This window comes from Platichthys flesus, chromosome 19 (genome assembly GCF_949316205.1).
Source record: "Platichthys flesus chromosome 19, fPlaFle2.1, whole genome shotgun sequence".
Classification (NCBI taxonomy): Eukaryota; Metazoa; Chordata; class Actinopteri; order Pleuronectiformes; family Pleuronectidae; genus Platichthys; species Platichthys flesus.
The window spans coordinates 9,558,245-9,586,115 of NC_084963.1; the positions used below are offsets into that span (position 1 = coordinate 9,558,245).

The window sequence follows — 27,871 nt, forward strand, 5'->3', positions numbered from 1 at the left end:
ACACGTGTATAATCGTGTTAGTGTCGGGTAAAGCTCTCGTTGCGTTTTAAACGGCTCCACCTGTCGTGGCGCGAGCGTTAGCGACTCGTGAACGCTGAATGAGATCTGAAGATGTCAAATGAGAAAACAGTAAAAGCAGAGAACAGGCTGGACAGCGAGCAAAGAAAAGTGATAGTTGACACTGATATAAGAATGCGATCCAACCCTGCACAGGCTGTATATTATTTTTGCCTTAGTGCTACAATTTGGGTTTTGTTTTTAAAGTAATTAATTGATTGTCACGTTTAGACAGTTATCCACTCCCTCCTCTGTTCTTGTTTCTTGCTCCTCTACACTCCGTTGTATTTTCCAAAAACAAATGGGGGGAAATTCCCACTGAGATAGGATGTGAAGCAGTTTGCTGAAATAAGCAAGCAGGGCCAATTTCTCATTTAACACTCACACAAACATTACAGTATCATAAAGTTATACCGTTATTCGTGTAGAGGGAGACACACAAAGCCCAGAAGGAGCTATTTAGAAATCTTTGCGTAAACAATAACAGCGGTTCATTGTCTTCATGCTGGCTGTTAATACGGCAGTAATATGCTGGCACTGAGCAGAAGACAGGTACAGTAGAAGTTCATTCATGGAAAGAAGAGGAACAGCTTGTCAGTACGACTCATTTACCAGTGTGGGAAGTTTTTCTAGAAGGATATTAGAAGAACTTTTCCAGGAGTTGTTATTCAGGAACTTTACTTCCATGTCCACTGGAAAAACCTGCTTCCGCATGAGCTCCAGTTTGAGGTGTGGCAGGTAAATATGAACATGTCGATTCATTTGTAGGTTTGTAAAACATAATGTTTTGAGTTTGGCTGTTGAATATTTTTCAACAAAAAGGTCAAAGCTTTGCTATATGTTTATTTTAATTTGGTTATAGTCCCTCACTTAAAGTTTTAAGACTCAAGAAAACTGTGCTAGAAACGCGCCCACTCACCCGCTATGAGTCACACATTTTAATGGTGTATTCTCAGATGGGCGCGCTCAACTATTTTGCCTGAAAATGTTACAAAATTCAGGGAAATATCCAGACTAATCTGAAAACAGCTTTAATCTTATTTCCTCACATCTGGACGACGACGCTCTGTCCACTTTCCTTTACTTTTTCAAACTTTTACTAATTTACCACTTTCCAGCTCTTTTCGGCCCTACCACAGATGTCTAGACGCTGGGGCCGTCCTATCTTCATAAGCCTGCACTTAATGAAGATGCCTCAAGTTGGTGGGGACATGCTCCGCTGCCTGCTCTATAATCCAATCACATTCCTAAAGTGGGATTAAAGTCGATGGCTAATGAAGCTGAAAACAGCAACCTGCAGTGAGAGGGAGACAGAACTCTGCAGAATATCGCTCTATCAGAGACTGAGATGCTCAGAGACACCTTCAGGGGAGGACCCTGACCTGTGCTCCATGCAGCCGATGGGTTACATCATAGCACAGTCGATCCAGTTCGGGACTTTTCCGATGTCTCAGCCGGTCATTGGTGACACAATCCAAACTGTAACATCTCAGATTGTTATCTTCTGGGGTGAAGCAAGGATTAATCTCTGTGTTTGCTACCATATCAGAATACGGACACTTCCAACCTCGGTGTTGAAGAAGAAGCTTGTTTGACATCAGATGTACATTTCCATGGAATTTAGAAACATTCTCCATCCATCAGTCTCAAAAGATTAAAAGATAATACAGGCTTTTATGTGCACCTGTCAAATTTGTTCAGCTTTGTCAATTTGTCCTGATCACAGACACATGGGTATCTATTATAACTGTGGAGAGTTTTGTGCTCTGTAACAGCAGCTAATTCTTTGCTCGAGCCCACTCTCTCTGGCTTAGGAGGAAGACTGTGGAGCGAGAGCAGAAAGAAAATCTGAGCACCATTTTGTCTGTGTGCTACATCGAGGAAAGCAGCCGCTCTGTGCAGACCCAGGTGGTCTGTTATTGCTCCTGTGTTTTTTCTCTGGTTTGAGTCACAAGAGCATCAAGCTGGCAGGCGAGGAAGAATAACCTCACACTCGAGAGCAATTTACAGGACCAGGCGAGGTCAATTAAACAGCTGGCACTGATGGTAAAAGGAGGACATGGCCTCCGATCCAGCGTTTTGTGAATGCATGTGATTTGTATTGTATGCTGGATTAAACATACAGAGGTTATACTTGCATGAAACACAATGCATGACATGTAACAGGTTCTGATTCCAGCCTCAACATTTTCATTTTGCACCAAAACAATGACAAGGACACACTTTCTTACCTCATCTCTATCTACTCTCCCAAAACTTTTATCAACACCCCTTAACTCAACACATCAGTGTGTGTCTGTCGCGCTTGTAGTCACAATTTAAGAATTCGGACGGCAGTGAACCGGCACCTCTGCTGGCTTTTGAACAGGAAGATACATATTTTAGTGTTTTCTGTAAATGTCAGGTTAGATTTACAACTTCTGGTTAAATCCACGAATTCTGGCAGTGTGCTTTTCAAATTCTTAGAGTCTCTCTGGCTGTCCTTCTGTACTGCTTATCCTTTTAAGAGTCACGGCGGGCTGAAGCCAATCCTACAGCTGGCATCGAGCAAGAGGCACGGTTCACCCTGGACGGGTCGCCAACGCATCGCAGGGCTCAAACCTACACAAAACCAAACACCACACAGAAAGGCCCCGGGACAATCTGGGATTCAAACCAGAAACCATCTTGCTGTTCTGTGCCCATTAGCCATACAGTCTAACAAACATACACTGAGTACATATATGTAATGTCAAACAAGCTGAACGCACACATGGCAGGCACTGAGACCCAGGAAGCCAAGAGAGGTGGACAGAACGAGGGGCAGCAGTGACAGCGGGGAGGAGGAGGAGGAGGAGGTTCAGAGAGAGTGAAGGGATGAGGGGGAAATCTGGAATCAATTAGGTGACTGAGATGGAGTTGCTTGCATAGTTGTGGGAGTGAGTCAGACGGAGAGAGAAGAGAAGGGTGTGAGTGTTGTGCCATGGGTGTATGTATCTGTATAAACACGAGCTCACAAAAGGCAACTGCGCCATATCCCAGCTTAGTATTTAAGAAAGTAACGGTCCACACGTCTATTCTGCCCATCTCCATGTTTTTGTCCATCTTATTCCCCCCCCGACAGCAGCACTCTGGAGTCGAGTTGCAGCCAGAGAAGCCCCACCTCTCCCGAGCTAAGGTCAAAGTGGAGGGTAAGAATGACTTGCTGGCAGCGACCGAGGCCATGTCAACACAGCGGCTCTGAATAATCCCTTACACAACTTCCCCTCATTACTTCTACGCACACCGAACTCACTGCTAAATGTTTTCTCTACCCCCTCCCCCCCCCCATCGCTGGCTATGACGACAGGGGAATTTGACTTACAAAAAAACTTTTTAGAGCACACGCAGAAAGAGCGGTGAGGCTCTGGCTGTGTGTGCAGCTGAGGTTTGCAGAAAGAAAAATCGGAACATGGAGACATGTGCATAGAATATATCATGTCACACGTTGAAGGAGTCACACACAGATTGTGGTTTATTCACATGGGCTCTGCTGCACGGCACGTCACACTGCTTCCAGCAATGTGAATATGCTTGGAGCCTGGAGCACCTCTGCTGGCATGCAAGAGGAGGAGGAGGAGGAGGAGGAGGAGGAGGAGGAGGAGGAGAGGACAGAGAGCTGAAAACAAGGGAGTGCGAGTGTTACTGCGAGTGTGTGTGTGCCTCTGTAAAACAGCAAGAATAACAGGAGGTATGGAGAAGAGAAGCAGACGGACAGAGGGACAAAGTGACCAGGTGTTATTCTCCGAGGGCTCATTCTCTCCAGGCGCAGACAGGGACCTTTTCCACAGACAAACATTTTAAGCACTCCAGAGTGAGGGAATCGTCATGGCAATGTGCAGGAAACAGGGTGGAAGATAAATAATTGAACAACAAAGAGGGCTGATCCCAGGCATGATGTTACAGCGCCACGCAAACACGAGCGCACACCAGTCGCTCACAGCTCAGACTCTTCTCATCACCGCCTGGCCTTTCACTTTCTGAGAGATCGAAAAGATTTTGTTTGTATTTCTACAGAATATTGTTCATTTGTCTTTCATTTAATAAACAGAAATAGAAACAGAAAAGTTTCAGTTCCTGCAGTTGCTCTTCAGTGCGATGCTGCTCGTGACTCCGCAGAGACTGTCATTAGTAAAAGAGCATGTTGACGGTGTGATTTAGAATTGACAAGTTGTTGATGGTATTAGTGCAGAGTCAATGTTGTGATAAATAAAGTGACAGTCACACCGGCGTCAAGAGCAGAGTGCGATTATTCTCTAATATAAAGCACCGTATTATGTGTTGAGGTGGAGATTAGAGGCTCAGGTCGTGTGGAGGAACGCCGTGGAGAGAGGAATAAAAAGAACGTTAGCGTAAAAGAGGAGAGGAGAAGAGATAAGATGGGGAACTCTGGCAGGAGAGTCCTAACAGATGAGGGTTAGAGATATAAACGGGCTCTGTATGATGCTGACAGTTTAACAGTGTGTAGGCCTCTCGCCAGCCCTGACAATCAAATAAAGAGCCAACTGTGCAAAGAAAAGCCAGCAACAGTATTATCCCACATTCTTATGTAATTTGACAGTCACTTAGCCCATTCACTGCAACACACACACACACACACACACACACACACACACACACACACACACACACACACACACACACACACACACACACACACACACACACACACACACACACACACACACACACACACACACACACACACACACACACACACACACACACACACACACACACACACACACACACACACACACACACACCCCTTTTGATGTTTGGCTTGCTGCAGACGAATGGATGCTAAGTGATACGTGCCAAATGTTTTCCCATAAGTCAGTGGGAAATAAATAAATGACTGGCACTTGGTGTCTAAACTGTTTTGCACGTTTATATGAAGACACATTTTGTTATTGTGCTCTCGTGGAATCACAATTAGAATATTGGATTTCATCACAGAATTAAAAGTAAAAAAAAAAAATAGATTAATTCAAATCTTTAAGCACATTTGTGTATTTATATTTGTTTATACATGTTTTCAGCTGATTGTGGGGAGGACAAAATGTATTTATAGTTTGTGTATAAAGATGTTTCTAAGTGGTGATGGTCTGCATGATGGCATTAATAATCCATGCACCTTGGCCCTTTAAAACCTGAATTTGACCACTTTGTGCTTCATCTGAATTATATCATGTGACCCTGGGTGGATGTTATATGGTCAGATATACTGTAAATGGGCCATAAGGGGATTAAACAAAGTGAGTGCAGGAGAGGACATGAGAGGCCACCTGAATTTATATATTTCTTGCATTAAAAGACCTTAACAAGTTTATTTCAATGTACCCAGACCCTAATACTTCTCTCTATAGACAGATGTGAATGTGAATATGTAGAATAGATGAGGTCTAGTTGCCCCCAGGTTAACAGTCCGTGTGGAGAGACACAGAGGCGGATCAAATCGACCAAAATGCATCGGCTAGCTGCTTTTTAACATATCTGCATTCATAGCTAGATAGCTGATTATAGAGATGAGCCAAAGTAACGTCTGGATCTAAAACACCTATTACCTAAGGATCGCTGTTTGGGTTTTGTGTAGAGAAACATGTGGACACGATTGGAAACTGTTCGCAAAAAACGGAATGCAGAGCCTTGGCCCAAAAATGCTGAGTAAACAAGAAGTCCCAAAATATTAGTTGTTACCCCCAGAGGCCCAGAGCCTCCTCGGCAGCTGACGGGCTCTGAAGACAGTTGTGGAGTGGAACAGTACACACACAACAACCCGGGCTGTGCAGCAGCAAGTGGTTGGCGCTAACTCAAAAATGCCACACTCAGAAAATATCAAATTAACATCAAAAGAGAACCAGCCCTTAAACCTTCACCTCTCCATAAAAACACAGCGCCTGCTCTTTTCTTCTGACTTCCACCTCGTGTGAGTTGCTTCTCTTTCCCCAACCGTGTCATCGACTTGACACTGAACTCTGCCTGTGCCTGCTCAGACCGAATCCACCGACTGACTCCCTTCGGGGCCACGCAGCCTGCTCGCGCTCGGCTCACACCACGGCACCGCATGAGGGCGGGTTATTGACGAAAAGAGACGCGTTCGACTCGTCGTTCCAGCAGACGAGGAGCATGGGAAGTGGGAGACGAGAGATCGACCGCGACCAAAGTGGCCTTTTGTCTGTCGTGTGCGGAGCCGTCCCCCGGGGCACGAGGTCAGGCCGGGACCTTGGTGTTTGGATTCAGGTGGAGCGAAGGGAGTGCACCTGCAGCTGTCACAATAATCTGTCACGTGTCAAACAGCTAGAGAAAGCCGGTACATCCATGCAACAAGTATCTGATACATTTCAACACAGAGAAGAAGAGAACACCTTTGTGATTATCACGTGAGAATTAAATAAATGGAAATGTTCTGAATAATGCAACTATAAGACCGTGTAAGCGATTAATATTCACGGTGACGACGTTGCATATTAAAACCAAAGAGGCTAAATTAAAATATAAGAGCACGATATCATTAATCACTGCGGCATTCGCCAGGGATGCCGGAGCTAGCCGCGTAAAAAAAAGGGCCGGTTTCTGTGGTGTTGACCCTCATGTTAAGCCACAGACACTTGAGCACCTCATTAGAAGTGAATGGGCCTCGAGGTGGGAGGCAGGGCGGCTATTGAGAGGCTTAGCGGGACTCCACAGGGCTTCCTAACTGCCACTAGAGGGGGAGAGGAGGGAGACGGAGAGAGAGGGAGAGAGAGACTGATTGACAGCGAAGGCCCCCCCCCCCCCCCCCCCCCGTAAGGATTGTGGGAGAGATGGAGCAGTCACATCGCTGCAGGCAGCAGCAGTTTTATTCATTCATTCCCAGCAGTGCCTGCATGGTGTGTCTGCTCCATTGAGAAGTTAATGTAAAGAATGAGGACACATTTCTCAGTCAGGTCCTCAATAGTTGTGGAACCATTGAAACTGCTGAGATGCCTCACGTCACTTGTGAGGACGTGTTGAATTCAATCTCTTCAGAGCAGCAGCAGTTTCCCAGGCGCGGTGTTGCATGTTGTGGCCACAGTTCGAACCATTTGGTCCCAGTTGCACCGGCACCACACGGTGTTACGTTACCGTGGATTTGTTTACGGCTGCAGGAGCGAGACGGCAGCAAATTAGATAAAGTAGAGCTTGATCTTCTTTTTCTTTCATTTTCAACCACATTGAATGCATGTATCGTTTTGTACATAATATGATGTATTATGTGGTTTTTACATCTAAGCCGCTTTAAGTGATATGTTGATGAGTTTAATATCTCAAGGTAAATAAATGTATCACAGAAGTAAAGTCATGATTTGAAATAAATAAAATTGGAATTTTATGGGTAAAAGTAATAATATTTCAAAAAAATGAAGTCGTAATTTTAGACTACATGTCAATTACAGATGGGAAATCAGATATCGCCTGTTGTTCAATTGAGGGATGTGGAGCATCTTGTCAAATTGTACTTTAACAAATAACAAAATACTTGATTTGCCTCACTAGCACCAAAATATAATAAGTTTTAGGACTTTGTTAACCTCACTGACCTCTAAGCCATTCTGTTATTTCGTAGTAGTATGACTTGTGTTCTAATTAACAACTTTATTCTTGTAATATTACAACATTCCTCTCAATAACCCTATTCTCAATTAAATGTTCCTTAATTATGTCACTTATACTCAGAAAAGTGTGAAAATTTGACCAATCCAAAGAGAGAAACATCCAGACTTACAGTTCTTACAGGGTTGTTATGGATGTTCTCAGAAATGATCGCTGCTGACGGGATCTCATTATCCCAGTTTTTTTAACACTATAACCTAGTACTCTGTCTTTTCATCAAATGTGTGGTTAAACAATATTAAAGATACAGATATGGATGAGGGCCCATTCTAGCTTCACCGGTATCACCAAGCAGTGATTTTCATTGCAATTGGAAGAAATTAAAAAGGGGGGAAAAAGAGGAACCTAAAAATAAAATATAAAACTGAAAACCAAACAGCTATTATTGTCTTTTCAGGCCTGTGTTTAACTTCCTTCTCTGCTTTAAGTGGTTCAAAATGTGACTGAGCTCATTCCTGACAGACAGCCGAGGCTAGGAGTCAACATGTGGAAGCTTTCAGTCTCCCAAAAAAAACTCTCAAGTAATTTTCATAATTGCTTATTGTTTTACCAAACAGCTGTGGCCCCTATAGGAGAAATAGCAGCCATTGTGGAGGCATTGATTGAACGGTTACTGCAACAAAATCAGCATTTCTATGCTGGTCATAAAATACGCCCGGGGAGAAAATCAATCTGTCCGTTGTGGTCACCTGATGCAGACGGAGAGGCCTCGATAGCTGCAGAAATCAAAGGCTGCTGGCGCGTCTTCAAACGGGAGGAAGGAAGGAGACAACAGCCGTATTCATCCCACTTAATCCTCCAAAAATATTTACATCATATGGCTTCATTTTTTGATGTTAAACAAATTTCGCTTTAGTCGGCATACATGTCCTGAAGCGACATAAACTCAATGTTCGAGTCAGACTGAAATAAGATGAAGAGGAGGGCTATTTTTAAAAAGAGCTAACATGGGGGCTTTTTGTTCTCAAAGTATTTCATTATTGTTGAGGTTTTTTGCCATGTACTTAAACTGCTGAAAGCTATTGAAGAACATTTTTAGTACTTATACTGCTTTGTATCATGTGTTGAGATATGATGACACAGGGTCAGGCCAAGTCAATTTGATGCAGTTTTTCCCTTTCCAATAACGATTATCTAATACCATTACATTTATGAAAAATAACAACTTATGCAACATATTTTTACAGTTGCCTGCTACTAACCCTGAATGTATGTCTTGGCTGAGATTAAACAACTTGAAAAACTAATGCATACAGATTAAGAATGCCATTTCATTATCTAGTTTGACAATCGTAACTGAAAAATTACACAAATACATAAATCTAGGGGAAACACAACAGTAACTTCCATAATTAAATAGCTGTAAATATGCACTTCCAGCGTGAAACATTACCAAGTTGCAGATATTTTAGCTACCTCTGGCTAAACGTTACACAACCGGGAATTACTTCTGCATCGCTGCTCGTAAAACAATGCTCGCCAATGGCAGTTCAGCGCAGCTTCTGTTCTGGTGCGGTGAAGAAGAAGTGACTGATAGGAAAAGAAAACTGCAGTTTTATCCGGGTGAAACTAATTTAATGGATCGGGTCATAGAATTTGCGCACTCACTGATGCCCAACATCGCAGATGACTGACCGTTTTTGGTATTTCAGAGGGATTTCCAGTGCTGGTATCATTATGGGACCATCTTTGATTAAAACTAAAAAGACAAGATAGGACTCTATACTGCACCAGGTGTAAAACAGAATCTATGTTTCAGTGAAATGAGGGTACAATACAGAATTCGTGGATGGTGAGGCAGCTACTAACAACTATCTGAAGAAAGAACTAAACTATGACTGATCAGATGCTGGATCAACTTTCTGCTGCTTATGAGGGCGATGGCGTGAGAAAAGAAGTGGATCCTGTGTTTGGTCATTTCGCTGCTGGAGGGGAGGGGCTGGAAAAGGTTGTGACCACGCTGAGTGTGAGATGCCTGTAATGACTTTTCCTGTTTCCTGTGCTCTTGAAGAGTCTCCTCTTTTCTAACTTAAACATGAGTCACGCCACTGGAACACAGGCGCCTTTGTAACGAGCTGCAGAGGCAAAACACAGGAGCAAAAACAAATACATAAACAGACTCTATTTGTATTTGGGGATTCCAATAACGGATATTATACACAAGCACTGGATTGTTAATCTTTCTGAACACAAAAGCAAAAGTGTCACACTTTATTTCCTCCCTTTCCCTCGTGCTGCCCTCCAACTTCCAACTCAGGCTTTGCCTCCCCCCGCCCCCACTGTTATTTCCCATATTTTCCCAGTTTCACCATCTCATACTTTACCCAAATATAATTTCCTCACAAACTCTTTCTGTCCTCATCTTTTCCCTCTCTCCGTTTCTCCACCTCTTTCTGGTGCTCTAACTCTCCCACACACACACATACACACACACACATACACACACACAAAGCTCTCATTCTTTCAGTGTGTGGCTTTTCTTTCAAAACTGAAAGCTTGCAAAGGAAAAACGTACACCCCCACCCTGTGCAGCTGGGAAACTTCACCCCTACCATCTCATCTCTCTCTCTCTCTCTCTCTCTTTCTCTCTCTCACACACACACACACGGCACGGGGTCAGGAGGTCACAGGCCACGCCCTGACGGCCCACAAGGGGTGGAGAGACGAAGGAGGAGGGAAGGTAATCAGAGATTCTCCGTCCTTCCCCGCAAATTTGCAGACAAATAAACATGAGTGAGGCGATTCTTTCCTCACGCCTCGCTCTGCTTCCTTCCCTCCTTGTTTCCTTGCGACACGTGCGTTTGCCTGCCTGCCTGCCCCCCCCCCCCCCAAAGCCATCCCGCCGCCGCCCCCAGAGGAAGCTTTTCATCTCCGCACCATGAATTTTAAAAGTGCCTATGTGACAGCGCTTTGTCCACCCCTGTCTGGAACAGCCAGAGCCTCGGAGCAGACTGAGAGTTTCTCGCACGCAGATATGAGACGAGGGAAAGAAGTGAACAGGAGGTGCGAAGTGGCCGGTTTTTCAAAATAAGTGTTGTTTTTGCTGGCAGGGAGGCCAACGAGAAAATAAGAGAAACATGTGCGGAGCAACTCGCCAAATGCATATCTGAGTGCCCGAAGAGAAATCGCAGATGTTCTCCTCTCGCTCTGCACAAAACCACTTCTTTTATTCTTTTTTTGAAGCACGAATTCCCATCACACACAAACACCCCTCCCTTTCCCCCTGTCTCAATATATGTAGCTCTTCCGTGTCCTTCCCCTCCCACTTCTTCTTCCCACTCTTCCCGCCCCTCCTCCCCTCTTTCTCTTGCTCATGTTTTCTTTTTCGTCTTGCTATCATGGAATCACCGCTTTCCACATGTGACTCACTTTTTCACCAGCCGAAGCCAGACAGGGAGAAAAAAGTCAATCGCTTGTGTCCTCTCTCTCTCTCTCGCTCTCTCTGACTCGGCAATGCTGAATTCCTTCAGGGTGAGGAGGGGGTCTCTTATAACTTCCATAGGTCTCCCTCCTTTTCCGCGAGGTTGTTTCCTATTGAACACATGTGTCAGTCAGTGACCTAGTTCCTGAATCAAGCGCAAAAAAAAAAAGGATTGGGAGGCTAATTATTCATTGCCTCTGTTTGAGCTTTGCTTTGGAGCGCTGTTCCTATAAGACAAACCCTGGAGGAATAAAGGAGGAGGCCTTGATTGGCAACCGCACACCACCCCTCCCACCATTTATTTGCCAAGGAACCAAGTGTGGTCGCGGGCATTCGCCACCCCTAACATCACAGAGAGCAACCCCAAAAACAATGGAGGAGAGGGGGGAGAGAAGAAGAAGCACAACAAAGCCTGAAAAGAGGAGGTGGGGGGGTGGAGACAGGGCTGGAAGAGGCGAGCGTTAGAGGAAAGATTGAATGAACTTGTTGACACAGGAAAAAGAGCTCGAGTCATTTTAGATCAGCGCCGGATTTCTTTTTTTAATTAAAACAGCTTAGCAGTAAAAGCACCTGTAACATTTCTCTGTTTAAAAGGTGTCACCGACGCTCGGCTTGTTCTCTGAGCTCATAGCTTTTCACTTTTTGTTTGCCTTTCAAAGTAAAGGGATTCATTTCAGCAGGATGATATTAATGCCTCTCTGTAGAAGGCTGCTGGTGAAGAATGTAAGCTTTTCATTAATTTATATGAAAACGGTTTTGTTCTTCATGGTGAATGTTTCCTCAATGAAAAACACCTTTGGATGTGGCTCATCTTCATTGACTCTTTTATCCACTTCCTGCCCGCTTCACTTTACCGTAATTGGCCCTTGTCTCGTTAATCATTAACAGCTTTCATCTACTTCCTATTCACCAATTCACCAGAAGTCATAACCTTAAAAGGCTTTCAAACAAAACCTTAGACATTTGTACTTTCAGCCACATTATCTATATAGTGACGACTGGTTCAACGTGTGTTTGCATTCATCACAGTTCACTGTTGTGAAAGCTTCTCCTTGATAATTTGTCGCGACCCTAACCCTCAATTCTGCTCTGATCAGCGAGGACTGAAATCGCAACCTGCTCAAACTGCACGGCCAACTTTTAGTTGTTTTGTGCCTTAACCAGAAGAAGTCACATGGGCTGAAATTTTGGCCCCAGGCACAGATTTCTGGGCGGATTTGCAGATATAATTTAATCAGATTGTGTGCCATCCTTTTATTATCTATGACACTTATCTTCAAAGGTCAAGGGGACTATGACGGGATGCGACCCCAGCTGACACTGGACAAGAGGCAGGATACATCTTAAAAGGTTGGCATTTTTTTCCTATGTTTTTCTTATATTTGGAACTTATTATTTCATTTTTAGTTAACTTAATTTCCTTCCATCTATCTATCCATCCATCAACCCATAATCTAAACTACTTATCAGACACAGGTTGCAGACACAGGGTGAACATTCAATAAGTCAATCATAACTTCTTTTTGAAGATGATGGATGGACCACTGGATTGGCCATTGGAGAAAACATGGTTCTACCCATAAGTGGGCCCAGTAACAGGGTGAGTGAATGACAGCTGCACCAAATTGCACAAACTTAAAGATATCAGATTTAAATTTAATGTGTTCTTTCCCGACCCAGTTTTTGTGCAATCTTGTTGAAAAACTAAAATACAAACCAGCCAATAAACAAACAGACAGAGGTGAAAACACAACCTGCTTGACAGAGGTTAATGTGGTTCTGAAATATCAGAGCGAGCAGTAAAGTGGAGAGCTGAGGGAAATGACGGATTATATACACACCCTGACGCCGGCTATTTTAGAAGAGCTTAAGATTTTTACATAATTCGATGGACCTGAGGAGGTGTCAGCCCCAATATAATCTTAAAGGTTAGATTTCACAGTATATTCAGCTCCTCGCCCTCGCCATCCAAACGATCAGGAGGTGCCAGCTCGCAGTAAATCATGAAGAGCCGGCACTTCAGGATCACCAGTTTGAATCCAGGCTGCGATAATCAAGGAGGCGAAATGGACACCGGCCTCCATTCACTTAACAACTGCTGCTGAGATGCACTTCAGCAAAAAACACTTAACCCGTCACTGATTCGAGGAGGCCCATAAGAAGAAAATTGTGGATGTACTGAGCTGGATGCGATATGTGCTATTAGGTGGACAGTTGTAAATATCTGTCTTTGTATGAGTGGGTTTATAAGGTGTACATGTACTCTGAAAACCTACACTGTTAATGTAAAGTTTTACAAAATAATGGTACATCACATTTAAATGAGGTTATTTAAAGTACTAATGTTTTGCATTGTGAAGACTAAGATGTTACGAGAGAGTATTAGGGTCATATCAAAGAAGATTTCAACAATAATGTTGTGATGTTAGACTAAAGCGGTAATATTTTGAGAATGAAATCTTAATTTAATCAGAGAAAAGTTGTAATATAACAAGAATAAAGTCATTATTGTGAAGATAGTCATGATATTACTGAATAAAGTTGTAACTTAAAGAGAAGAAAGGCTTAATATTACAAGGATAGATTCATAATTTAATAAGAAAAGAGTCTTAATAAAGAGAAAGTATTTTTTCTCGCCGGCGTTTCACTCCTTCTAGATCAAAACCTTAAACCAATCTCATTGAAAAACTACAAAACCCCATCTGGATATCATGCAGATATAACCAATGATAACCTAAGTCGACCACAACCAAACACTTCCCCCACCACAAAAGAGGAAATTATTCTTTCCTTCCAAAAATACATTTTAAAACATGCTCTATTTCAACGCAGGTGATAGATAGATCATTTCATATCCCCCCTCAAACAGGAAATGAAGTCTAAAATGATACTCCAAATGTTACAACTTCATTTATTGATATCTCAGATATTTCAACCCCTTTAAGAGGCCCCTAATACTCCACAATACAATATAGATCCCTGAAATAAACAAGACAATTATGAACATCCCATTAATACCGGAGCATCCTCGCCAGCGGATGCATAACACTAATAACCTCAATCTAACCTGTATTTCTGAAGCAGGTGGCAAGTGGTGAAGAGGGTTTGTCTCCACAGGCCAGATTATGAGTTCACAGCCAGACGTGGACAGATGGAGGCAGAGGTTAGCCCTCCCTCCCACGCTCTCATACACACACACACACATTTGGCAACCATTTTTTTTCACAGGACAATTACCTTGCGACCTCTGCCAGCACGCACACACACACATTCTCGGCCAATTACCCCCACACACCCACACACACACACACACACAACGATAACGGCCACAGTTGAGCCCCACACAAACCTGTCATGATGTGTACATAGACACTCGACATCCCCTCCAGTCGCACAAAAGATGGCATCCAGCTCCGGTCGTGAAGGGCACAGCACCCAGCTGCAGCTTTCCAACGCGGGAGACAGACGAGCGGAGACTCTCCCCACATGTTTGGCACAGATTTTCTTTTCTGCCTTGTTTAAACCCGGTGCCTGAAGTCATGTCCAATTCAATCTGGTTCTCTGTACTGTTAATTCCATTATCTCTGATTATTTTCTCATAAGCATTGCGGCTCTAATCCACTTGTTGGTCACATATCTTTGTTGCACCAGCCAACCATTCAGCCGATAATGGATATGCACGACCCCGGTTTTTAATTCACCTCCTATCTCACTTAGCTCGCTCATCCACTGGTAACTGTGATGACTCGGAACATCATTTTAAAGAAAGATAATAGCCAGCCAGCCAGCCAGCCAGCCAGCCAGCCAGCCCCCCCCCCAAACAAAATAAAATGAATTGTTCTGCTAATGTGAAATGATGCGTCCAAGATATGATGTTTATTTGTCTCTCTGCTGCCTTGTATACCTGTGCTGTTAAGATATTTCTGAATTAAATATGCACATAATTTTTCAGAAACAGTGTGGTTATTAATCCCACCTCTGGAGCAACATTCACCCCCAGCAAAGATTTATTCTAGTCAGACTGTTTTTTTTTTCCCTGCTGGATTTCCCCTTCTTTGTATTCTTCTCAGCTTCACTACGGTTTCAGGAAAGAAAAAGGAAAACTCTGGGGGGTGAAAAGCTCGCTCTTGGTAAAATAAAACTAAAAACACAGATGATTTTTATATTAATTCCCAAAAGCAGCCTTAATATGAAGCAAATATCTCAAAAACCCTTAAGAAAAAAACATTTAGGTGGCAGGGATCTGATTAATGATTCAGCAGCCGGAGATGATCTGATAACTACGCCAGCAGCTGCGACGCATCGTTACGTGAACGGCCCGCTAACTCGTCCTCCTGCTCCCGCGTTCACCTTGACCACACGCTGGTTTGGTGGCACACGGGTGCACCGCCTATGGTGTTATCAAAGTCATCAGCACTTAGTTGTCTGCCGTAGAAATTTCTCCTATAGAACATCCACAGTCTCATCAGCAAATCCATAGATCAATCCTACTACAATACTTGTGTGGCATCAAAACAAACTGACGTTTCCATTTCAGTGATCAAAGCCAATGGTTTTTGAATCAGAGCAATTTATGACAAGGGCAACGACAGAATATCTTAAAATTCAGAAATCATCAACCCAGAGGAAAGGCTGCAAGGCTCAGTGGCCACACAAGCACATGTAGCACTTATTACCGAGTCTTCATTTGTGTTGAAGGGCATCTGCAAATTTAATGGAAGCTGTGTTTGAGATGTTATCTTGTTTTTGTAGTATTAGAATGGAAAATAACATAAAATGTGCAAATTGAATATACGTTAAATGAAATAAATATGATTCAATGACAAAAGCCCCTGGAAAAATAACACGCTGAGAGACAGGAACACTTAAGCGGCATTGTAACTATCCCATTCTTTGAGCCTGAAAAGGATTCGATGATATATGAATCTGAAAATCCTGAATGATGGATTGGATGAAGGTAAAAGATTTATTAAAAAAGGACAATTTTGTAAACAATAGAGAAATAGAGACTGAAATATGACTCAGTTGTAAATTTTGAAGCTGCTGGAGGAGGAGGAGTAATGGCTCATCTCACTCAGGTGGGAAAGTCATTCCTCCACAGCGAATAAAGGAGACTGCAAGGCCACTGCAGGGGAAGAGATAAATAATTGGACAATTGTACCAGAACAGAGAGAGCATGGCCAGGAGTCTAGGTCGTGACATGAAAGTATGAGTTTCGTTTTTTAAAGTCAAAGCGACAGGAGAAATTCAGGGACATTTAGGACGACTTCTGGCGGCAGCTTCGCGGACGAGTGGCAGACGTGGATGTGGCAGTAATATGTTTGTGGATATACTCTGATTTGGGAGATGTGGTGGGTTTAGATAACTGCTGTGTTGCGGGGCTCCCACAGCAGTGTGTTATCTGAGTCACTGCAGTGTTGTCAGTATTGATGGGGAGGTCTTGCCAAAAGAAAAACACCGGCAGTGTCTTGTAAAGGTTGAGGTTAAGGTGCTGGACAAGTATTAGACCGGAGGTGTCAGGGCGGCAAGAACAGATGATAACCGCTCAGCTCGGGTGAAACTTTATCAGTCCCAATGTGTCATATAGAACAGACTGTTGAAAGTAAAGTGTTGTTGGTCTCAGAGCAGCAGAAATCATGTGGTGTAAAAACAGGGCCAAGGACTCGGGTCAAAAGAAAAGAGGGGGGGCCCCAATAACCAACCATGGGGAACCCCAGTGGAGACAGTGTGCACTAACGTTTATTTATGTTTTTTAAGAATACTGCTTATTGCTGTCTTTAAAACTGACGGGAAATGAACATTTGGATGTCATGTTGTTAATATAAAGTCCACAACAGAACAGCTGCCGACAGTGATTTTTGTTTTACATACGATTGAACATAAACTGCTATTTCTGTCTAAACTGACAGTGCAGTTCAGCAACTACAAAGTAAGATGAGAAAATCGAGACAGGGATATAAACAGATTTCATTAACAGACAGCAAACCGCAATACTTAGGCATTAATCCAAAAATCCTCTTCTTTTTGTATAAGGATATGTTTCAATAAAAACAGCCAACCCACATCTCATCCCAAACAAATCCCATATGACACCCTAATGCAACACAGATGATGCCTCTTGTACCGGCAAACTCATACTGAGGTATTCTTGGTACTTTCCAAAAGTGGAGTCAGGTGCTGTTGCGTTATATTTTCTGTGATTTCATCAACTCTCTTCCTCATTTCAGCGTCTCTACGTTGTCCAGTGTGATCTGGAAACAAAAGTGCTACCCCTGCCCCAGCACATTTCCATTCCGTCAAATAGATTAAATACAAATTATAAAAGAACCTTAACATTCTCCATATGCCTCTGTCTCAACGCCACTAAATTTTGTTTTCCAAAAGAATATACAATACCTTTGATTAGAAGGCTGTGAGGGCTTTCATTTGGACTCTGGGTGCCTGCCTGTGGTCGGTATGATGTGGCTGCTGAGTCTGACTTTGAGTGTGTTTGCAGCCGGCCATGTTTTTACCAGACAAAACTCAAGACACATTTTTTAGTCGTTCATTCTCTCATAGCAGAAACACCTCAGCTTGAACCGACGCTGCCATCGACTGCCGCCCCTCACCGGCCCCTGCAGCCGCGCCCTCGCACCACACTGACCCGGAGCATCTGTTTGCTCTTCATGTACACTTCAATTATTTATCAGCCTCAACAAGCCGATAAATAATTCACCACCGTCTTACATCACTGTTGTCACAGTAACGCGATAAAATGACCCTTGGAGTAGAATGTGGCGGTTTCGGTGCAGCGGGTATTTCCAGTAATTACATCAACACGAGCAAAATATCATGTTAGAATGACAGAAAGTGAGCAGCCCTGTAGCAGCACTCAGGTGTAGAGTTCTGTCCATACTTAGAAATAAATAAACTTTACTTATTAAATTATGTTTAATTCAATAAGCTTGGAATATTGCAGCGATTGTGTTTGTCATGAGAAGGATGTTGTGCTGTTTAAATGATAAATAAAATAAATAAAAATTTTAAAATAATAACATAATAACAACTGGTGATGTCACTATACCACAAATTTGATATCTTGTGACCATTACCATTTAATATATGTGAGACTGAATACCGAAACCAATAACAGCAAAAACAAGAATACAAATCAAATATAGAGGCTGCTATATACACAAATGCTAAAAATGGAACCACACATGTAGAAGACACTGAAGTCTATGGAACCTCCATAGAAGATCCAGACCCTATTCTCCAGACTTCTCCCGGAGGCCATGTCTGAAAACGGCTTAACTGATGCGATGACATATTCATCGTGTGTGTGTGTTTGTGTGTGTGTGTGTGTGTGTGTGTGTAGGTGTGTGTGATGACATTGCACTATAAATGACTTCACTGCCTGTGCGTGTGTCGGTGCAAATGCAAATCTGCTGTGACGCCGGGGTTGTGTAACCACAAAGTTCAAATCATATTTTCATTTGTATATGTATATGTGCCCTACGTCCGTCCGTGTGTGTGTGTGTGTGTGTGTCTGTGTGTGTGTGTGTGTGTGTGTGTGTGCATTCATATTTATGAGTCAGGTCCAAAATATGTCACTTTCTCTGGGGCTGTGCTGGCAACATGCTGATGACTCAGTCCATTCAACCCATTAATCCTGTTTGCTCGCAAACTGTACTCTACTCGGGCTCTGATTAAATATGCTGTATACATTACAGGCCAATGTCATTTGATTTTAAAGAAAGTGAGGTGCCATGTGTTGAACATCATGTTCAAACACTTGTCATTGAACCAAAGACAATATTAGAGAGTGCTGGAGTCGAGTGTGAGAGCAGCCGAGAGGTAACACTAGATCATCGCTGCTCACGCTGCTGGCACCATCTCAAAAGGCATGATTTATTTAGACGTAACTTCTGCTACGATGATTCATCACCTTCTAACAATATCAAGACGTTCAACAGTTCTACACTGCGATCGCACTGCAGGATTCATGGCTTCTTCTCCACCACACTCTGAGGAGTTTAACACCAGATTCAGGTTCTCTTTACTTAATAATCCTTTGCTCATCATAAAATAAACAAATAAACTCAGTCAGGTCAGCCAAACCTAAATGCTAATTTAAATAATATATCAAAACTCTAATCAAATGCAACTGTGTGCACACTTTGGTTGACTGACTCCTGAGTTGAGTGTCCTGCGGGGTTTATCTGTCATTTCTGAGCAGGTTTAATTTTACCCAGGAAAAGAATAAAAGACATGCGTCATTGAACTTCCTGACAACTTCAGAGTTCATAACAACTAAGAAAATGGAAATTATAGACGTATTTATGAGGATTTAAAGGAGCAGTTTAACAGTTTAGGATGTGATTCTAAAATACATTTGTAATAACTGCCAATGGGGATGTTGGAAAAAAGGCAGTGTAAAAATATTGAATGAAGTGTGATTAGGCCCCACTTTGCCAGTATGCCCGGAAACTGTGGTTAAAGCGTTTCTTTTTTTTTTTTAACTGAACAGTAAAACTGTATACAGCCTTTTTCTTGTTGTTGTGTAAGACATGTTATGCAACATCCTCGTCTTACACCAAAAACACACCCTCTGAAAATTAATCCATTCACTGCTCTGCTGGCAGACTGTGAATTAGGCGGCTAATTCGACATCATTTCAATCCACCCTGCTTTGATATCTGTCAATTCAAATAATGAATTACATGCTTTGAAATGAATTGCTCTGAATGTTATAATGTGCAGTGAGATGCTAGTCAAATACTTCACATAATAATACATTCAGGAAATGTAAATGTAATGTTTGCAGGGCTGCACTTCCCTTCGTATGCCTCAGGCTGCTGCTCTGCTTGTTTCGCTGTTTATTTAGGTTTCCTTTCAACTGTTGGGCCACACCAAGGGCAGGGCACGAACACAGTGCTGCTTTCTTTCTAATATCTAAGCCACATAACCTGTATGAGCCATATCTGTCCTAGAGAGAGGATCTTTGTGGCTTTGTGCTCAACACAGCTCGCCCCTCGACAGAAATGTGTGACTGTCGCGGCGCAGGAGGGTCTGAATGATCTTCCTTTGAAATGTTAATGGTGGGTTTGTTTCATCGTCGCCAAAGGGGAAAGTGGGAGTGAGAGTATTTATGGATCGGACACAGAGAGATGACGTCCTGTACGGGGTCAGGGAGTCCGCTGTGGTCTCTTTTAATGCAAGCGTCTCGATACATGAAACCATGTGTCCCCGAGGTAGCAGCACATGACACATTATGTCAATATATTTTATTTTTTATGGTAAGGATCAGGTCAGCAACAGAACGAGGCGAGAAGTCAACCAACCGGGAATCGCACGAAGAACAGACTGGCACATGTGAGAGACCAAAAAGGAGAAGTTGCGGCGACACGACAGAGAGAACTGCAGGGGAGAGAAATCTAACACGTAAGACTTTCCCACAGCAGACAGGAAGTCAGTCGAGTAGCTCTTTAACACGTCGGTAAAACACTGATATTCCCCGTGTTACAACCGATTCTAATTTGGGGGAAATCCTGCTTAGGTCTAATGAACGATTCTTAACTCCTTCTCACACCCAGACTGCTATGTTCACTGCCTAATAGGAATTGTGCAGGGAGACCTGTGAGGGTTTTGTATGAGTAAAGAAGTCGTATTATCATAATTGCAGGCGGCATGTGTGTGAGAGTCTGTGCATCTGTCGAGTTGGAGAGTAATCCTCCTCGAGAGCCATATTACATTAGCACAGGCTCGCTACAGCTGAACTATGACCTTAAATTAATACTGGCGGCAAAACACACAACCAAAATTCACGAGTCGCTGATTGAATTTATTCTGAGCTTGTTTTTGAGAACTGTATCCCCTAAAAACGCTCCACTTGACTTGAATTAACCAAATAGTTTTCCCTATTGTGCATTTGTTGTATTGAGTTATTAATTTGTCATTAGCAGACTGCATCTCCATGTTGTGCAATCAGAAAAAGAATGGATAACAAAATCTTTACGCTACTCACACAAGCAATCCAAAAGAATCAATAGCTATAAAGTGTAATTAAACAGGCTGAGATTATTATTAACTGTATTAAACCTCAGTGTGCTTCTCTAAGGGAGCCATAATTAACGGTTAAGGCAGCCATTAGCAGCTTGCAAATGGGTGAAGTAATGCTAAACTGTCACACAGCTACACACTTGTTATATGGCCTCAAGTGACACATTTGTGCTCTGAATGCCGCCACACATTCGCCACACTGACTCTGCATTTGTGTGATTTCACCAGGCACCAGCTACTGATCTTTTAAAGGAGACGTATTGTGCTTTTTTTTTTTTTCAAAGGCTGCAATTTCTGTCCGAGGCCCGACTGAGTTGAGAGGAAATTAACGAGCCCAACCGGAACATGACGAGAATTCTGTTTCTGGGTCTGAACCCCGACCTGAACCTCGTGTTTCCCCGACAGCAGCCACATGCAGCGTAAAAAGAATCAAGTAGACCAGACTTACCTGAAAATGATTTCAACATTTTTGTCCCAACAGAAAACACTGCTCCTGAAACGGCTCGTCAGTGATCCGCGCAATACACCCGGGTCATAGTAATGTAATGTGACATCATAATGCCCCTGGTTTGCATAATGCATGGCTAACAGCTATAGGTCCACCTCCTAACAAAGCCAGGTAGAGTGAGTGTGGCAGCTGACATTTCCTACACGCACTGGAAGCGATCGACCAATCACAGATCAAAGGTTTATGTATGTAAAGTACCAGCAAAACACGCGATGGTACACAAATAAACACAAAAATGCTCTGGAGATTAAATGTAAAATGTTACGTTAGCCCATGTGTGCATTTTCTCTATTACAAATGCCTGCACAGTGCGAATATAGGACTCTCCCACAGCAGCAGCGAGAACATCTGCCCAATATCTGCTGCAGTGCCTGAAAGGCCTATTCACATCAAGTCAGCTTTAATAGGTAACTGAAGACTGGAATTCTCACTATCGCTCCAGCCTCTCCATCCGATACTCCTGCATCTCTCCTCCTGACTGTTGTTCAGGGAAACCGAACCTGATATAATCCCTCTCCCGTTTCCTCCTCTCCCTGTCTTCCCGAGGCTTGGTCGATATGTTAGACTGCTACACACGTGCGCAGCCAGATAATGCAAATGTTTCTATAAATAGGGACAATAGTGCTGACAGTAGCACTCTCTCAAGTGAGATATCACAGTGTAATGTTCACACACACACACACTCTTTGTAAATACCGGCGAGGAAAAATCCACCCTATTGCTGTGAGCTTCATCACAGTGATGGTCCCGAAGCAAATAAACACTGGAGCTGCAAAGCAAACACATTTCAAATATGTACTATATGAGGCTCACGTATAGGACTATACACACACACACACACACACACACACACACACACACACACACACAACACAAATCAATGTACCCGACACATCTTAAACAAAGAGCACACAGCTTGAATCCGCAGCAGACCAAACAGCTTGAATCTACATAATACTTTAGCCAACAAAGCTCACGTACAACAAACACACACACACACACACACACACACACACACACACACACACACACACACACACACACACAGGTATTATGCTTCACTATAAAACTTCACTCGCACAACTCAAATTCATGTTGTACAACTCATTGTTACACACAACACAAAATTCACTACTTCTCAGTAAGTTTTACATTAAATCTGCTAAAAACCATCAGACAACCATATTCCACATAATCATTACCCAGTCTCTAAAATCTGATGCAGTATAAAAAATCTGCCATAAAACTATATAGTCTGTAGAAGCCTCTAAGCTGAACTTTCAGTGCATAAACAGGGGCTGAGGTGAAGCCTGATGAGATGGAAAAATAATTGAGATGGATAGAGGAGAGGCCACAGTCATCCTTCATCTCCTCTGTCTTTTTCTCACCTTCCAGCTCATGATGGATGACGTCAGAGAGGTTGGGCTCCTCGCCCCACCAGAAGATCCACAGCTCCTTTGCGTCGGGCTTTATCTTGCGCCGCCACACGCACAGCAGGTTGGCCTGCACGCAGCGCATGAAGCTGCGCAGCACCGGGTCGTCCTGGGCCGGGGCCGAGATCACCGGCCCGTACTCCCCGCTGCCACGGAAGCTGTAGCAGCGCCATTTAATGCCCGTCAACTCCGCCTACGAGAGAGAAGGGTAATGATTAGAAATTGTCACTGAATGCAGCACAACGCACAAAATGGTTATTTGTAATACAGCAGCGTCGTTAGGTGCAATCACTAATAAACTAATTTCCCATAGTCCTCTGTTCGGATGTGATTATATTTAACCTCAATGCAAAAACAATTTGATGATTCAATCAGACAATCATCAGAAAATTAACCTACAAAATTTCAATAACACAGTAATTGAGTCATTTTTGAAGCACAACAACCAAATTGATTCTTTAATGATGTGAGGAGATTTTTTAGTTGTTTTCAGTTTATATTATTGTAAATTTAATATCTTTGGGCTTTATACAATTTTATGAAATAATCCAATATATTTGAAATCACCATCTTGGACAAAGAACAGTATTTTCCTCATTTTTTTCTACATTTATAATATCATTGCGCATTTATAAATAGTTTTCACTGAAGAAGCACATCACACATTTGTAAATTCACTTTTTGCAGAACTACGTGGTACATATTGTGTTTTACATGAAAGAGACAAACAGACAATGCCGATTCAATCAATAACTGCAAAGACGCTTGTGCATGAAGCTATATCTCCATTGGCTTCCTGTTGCACAGCTTTGATCCTTGTGTAAAGGTTTAAGTACATTTAACGTCTCTCTGTTGTGTCATTATAACCTTATTTAACTGATACCGTCACCCGCTGCCGTTGCAAAGGTACAATCAAGGTGTAACTGTGGCAGAGAGGTGGGGGGGGGGGGCGGAGGCGGTGAGTCACAGCGAGACAAAGGATGGCCTTGAGTGAAATACAGGGAATGAACTACTACAGCCGAGACAGCATTGAAATATAGAGGGAGCTACAAAGAGCGAGAGAGACATAGGAGGAGGAAATACTGTCGGGGTCAGTGGCTGGAGTCCAGCCCGGCTACTGACTCCTTCCCCAGTTAATCTGATGGGATGATAGGTGTTTATGTTTTGCCGGTTGCAGACATGGGCGTGGAGGCTGTGTGCCACTACACTTTAGGTGATAAACCAGGAATATATGGCTCTTTGTCCTCTTCTCCAACAGAGGCTGAGGTGCCAGTGAACATGTGTGTTGAAAATTAACACCAGCCTAAACATCAGTGACGCTGGGATGCTCGTACAAAATATACTTTTTTCATGCTTGTTTGTGTGTTTGTGTTTGTGCACGAATGAGTGGAGTTAACAAAGGCGGAGTCGAACAGGACGGACATTTGGCAGCTTTGAGGATCATGTCTGGGACACTGGCCCTGGCACAGAGCTTTCAAAGAGCAGCTAAGAGAAGAGAAACACTGACACACAGGTAGAGAGGAGCTGCTGGCAGAAGACATTTTTTTACGAGTCTTTAGCCGCGTTTCAAACCAGGACCATTTGAAGGAACTTCTTGAATTCCAATCGCAGGGAAAAGGGTCCCTGCTAAATAAGGATCTTGTCGTGGGGAGGTACTTGACAAAAGTGCAAGAACCTTAAGGAAAAGGCTATGCAGTGCTTGATTGGTGGACTACTCCATCATTTTATTTCAGCTATTATCTTTTAAAAACAGTTTTTAATCTATAATGTTCTCTTGAGTGGACGAAGCAAAGGAGGCTCCACAGCTCTGATGACAGTTAAATAGCAGAGAGCAGGAGCCGAGGATGCTAGCGTGTCTTTTCAGTGTGTGCACAGGAGTGTGGCAGGGACGCGTCCACGTCACAACACGAGTCAATCCAAATGCATTTGAGGAAGTCTGTGTATGCACCACAAAAATATGTTATGACCATAACATAAAGTGCAGCGTCTCTTTATATGCGAGTGCACACCGGGGTTCAAACACGACCCCCGGGAGCATCCTGGCTGCAGAACGCCGCCATAATTACATGCATACAGGCAGTGTGTGTAATGGGAGATATAAACATTGGTGCTGTGATAAGCCGAGCCCTAAAATTAGCCACGACAAGGTCAAGGATGCCGCGTCTCCCAAAGCAAAGAGGAAGACATCTGCTAGCGCTGCCTCGTCACTCCCAGTCAATGTCAAGAGTTCCCTCACTGTTTGACACAGCTGTCTGCTGCTACTGAACCGGGCTGCAGAGACGAGGAGGAGATGATGGGGAGGAATAAGATGTCAGAAAGTATTTTCACGATAAAGGCAGCTGTTTGTTTTGTAAGAGAGGGCACGCTCTCTGGTGAATCGATTGCAGACACGTTTTAAGACATATTTAAATACTCTGCTCGGAAACAATAACTTGACGGATGTGTTATTTCCAGGGGTCAAACTAATACCAGCTGCTTACAAACAGGCAATTTTCATATTTACATGACTGAGCTATCGCTTGTTACAGGTAAGGGAAAGTGGAAAAAACCTGTCAAGCATGTGAATAACAACAACTCTAGGGACGAATTAAATCCTGTAGTGTAAATGAGAACAACCTGTAATTAAGTCAGCTATAATTCAATTAGTTTTAGTCTTAAAAAAATAAAAGAGTAGTGTAGACTTTACACTTAGGTTAGAAATTTTTGATTTGACCCAGAGTCAGAGTTTCGATAAGTGGACAGGGCAGGCGGTTAAGATTGCAAAAAGTGAGAGAGAAAACACATGAATAGACTCATAATCATGGTTTGGGGTTAAGGTAAGGGTTAGGATTATATACAGTATATTATTGAAGTCTTTCCTAGGCTGAAAGGCAGGATTCTTCCACCTCCTGGAAGATACACTCAAGGAACAACATGTGAAAAGAGATGGATACCACTGGTGTTCATTGTGACATTAACTCATGCAGGAATAAAACATATTAAAAACAAAAACAGACATAAAACTATATATACTGCATAGATAAAGAAGACCACCGATAAACATACCATGCAATGGCTGGATCCAGCAGTTTCTAGCAGTGATTCTAGGAGGTAAATTATTTTTATATTATAAAACCGGGGTTTGTAAACAGCAATGATGGTGGGAGGGATGTGAATTTTCCACGCAAAGAGCAAATCAGATACGAATCCAAAGCAGCCAATTCCTCCATAAAGTGTGAGACCGAAAGAGCAGATCAACCATTATTCTAGCCAGCGACCTAAGTCTCCCTTAAAATCTACCGTGGGGGGTAAAAAGGCGAGAGGGGTCAAGGAAAAGCCGGCGGATTTGGTTTCACTGTCAATAAAGCCAGCGCTCCACCAAGCCCCTTGTTCTGTAGGTTGGCTGGTTCAATTTCTGATTGAGTGCAGGAGGAGAAACAAAAGTTTTCCCTTCCATTCCTAAGACGGACCAAAGCTTTGACCTTACCCTCACCTCTATTATCTTTCTCGTCTCCGCTCTCCGTCTCATCTCTCAGCGCTCTCTCACTGTCACGGACGCCTGCTGAATACACCCAGGACTATCTCACACGCTCCCTCTCTCTCCCGCTCATTCATTTTTTTCTATTCCCCTCTTCATGTCTTTTTGTGTTGTAAACAGAGAAAAGATAATGGCTAACCATATGTTTCCAGAATTGTTTGGTGTCAGCCCAGAGGATGCGGGAGATTGTGCTCTTTTTCTTGTTGTCCATTAAAATCCCTCTTTTCTGCTGCTATGAAAATCTGTGTTTCATGCGCTGGGATTGATTCCTTATTTTTATATTAGAAAATAGATTTTTTTTTTTTTTTAAAACATGCAGCTGAAGAGTTAAAACACCATTTCCCGTATTTAAGGTGCACTGAGCCCAGGCTTGGCAAAACAAAATTTGTATCCAAAACCAAAGGTCGGCTGCAATGCACCAGACATGTGCTAACAATCAAAAGAAAATATGGAAGTCAGAACATTAATCTTTAGCAAACATTGTTCGAAACAAACAGGAGTGGATAAAGACTGAGAGCGAGTGATTTACACAGAAAAGAGGATCCGGTTTCCAGGGATTGAAAAGGTTTGTCACTCTGCAGGTCTGACACACAGACACATACATACAAGAGTATTCTGTATATTGTAAAGCGCCCAGGAGCTTTACAATGCAGAGGAAGCTTCCATTTCTTAGATAGCAGAACCGAGAGGGAAACACTTGACATGCTCTTTGCAGAGAATGATTCTGCAGACTGAAAATATTTGTATCCTGCTGCTCTCTCTCCAAAAACTTTTAAATGGACCTTTTGAACCTCCCAACATGCAGCTGCATGTGTGTTTGTGTTGTATTCCCCTTTAGGAAAACACACACACACACACACACACACACACACACACACACACACACACACACACACACACACACACACACACACACACACACACACACACACACACACACACACACACACACACACACACACACACACACACACACACACACACACACACACACACACACACACACACAGAGACAAACACACTCTACGTCCTTTTTCCAAGCATAAACTCAGAAGAGACTTGGCTCCTGCCTTGGAGAGAAGTATGTATATTTCTACTTTCAAGACCGATGAGAAGTGAATGAAAAATACAGAAGAAAAACTGCATGAGCAATATTTAGCCTACTTCCACATCTAACACTGAGTAGTGTGTATATGCAGTTTCTTTAAATGCATGTAAACCCCCTTAAAATGGCAATCGAG

At 42.9% G+C, this 27,871-nt stretch overlaps 1 protein-coding gene across 2 annotated transcripts in view; it reads right to left on the reverse strand.

Annotated features, from left to right (window-relative positions):
* Positions 1-27,871, reverse strand: part of LOC133974938 (mediator of RNA polymerase II transcription subunit 13-like) — a 73,421-nt gene that overhangs the window by 33,849 nt on the left and 11,701 nt on the right. For both annotated transcript variants that reach the window (XM_062412764.1, XM_062412763.1), the window contains exon 2: positions 23,069-23,306. In XM_062412764.1, the coding sequence (XP_062268748.1) occupies positions 23,069-23,306 (238 nt within the window). The remainder of the gene's footprint in view (positions 1-23,068; positions 23,307-27,871) is intronic.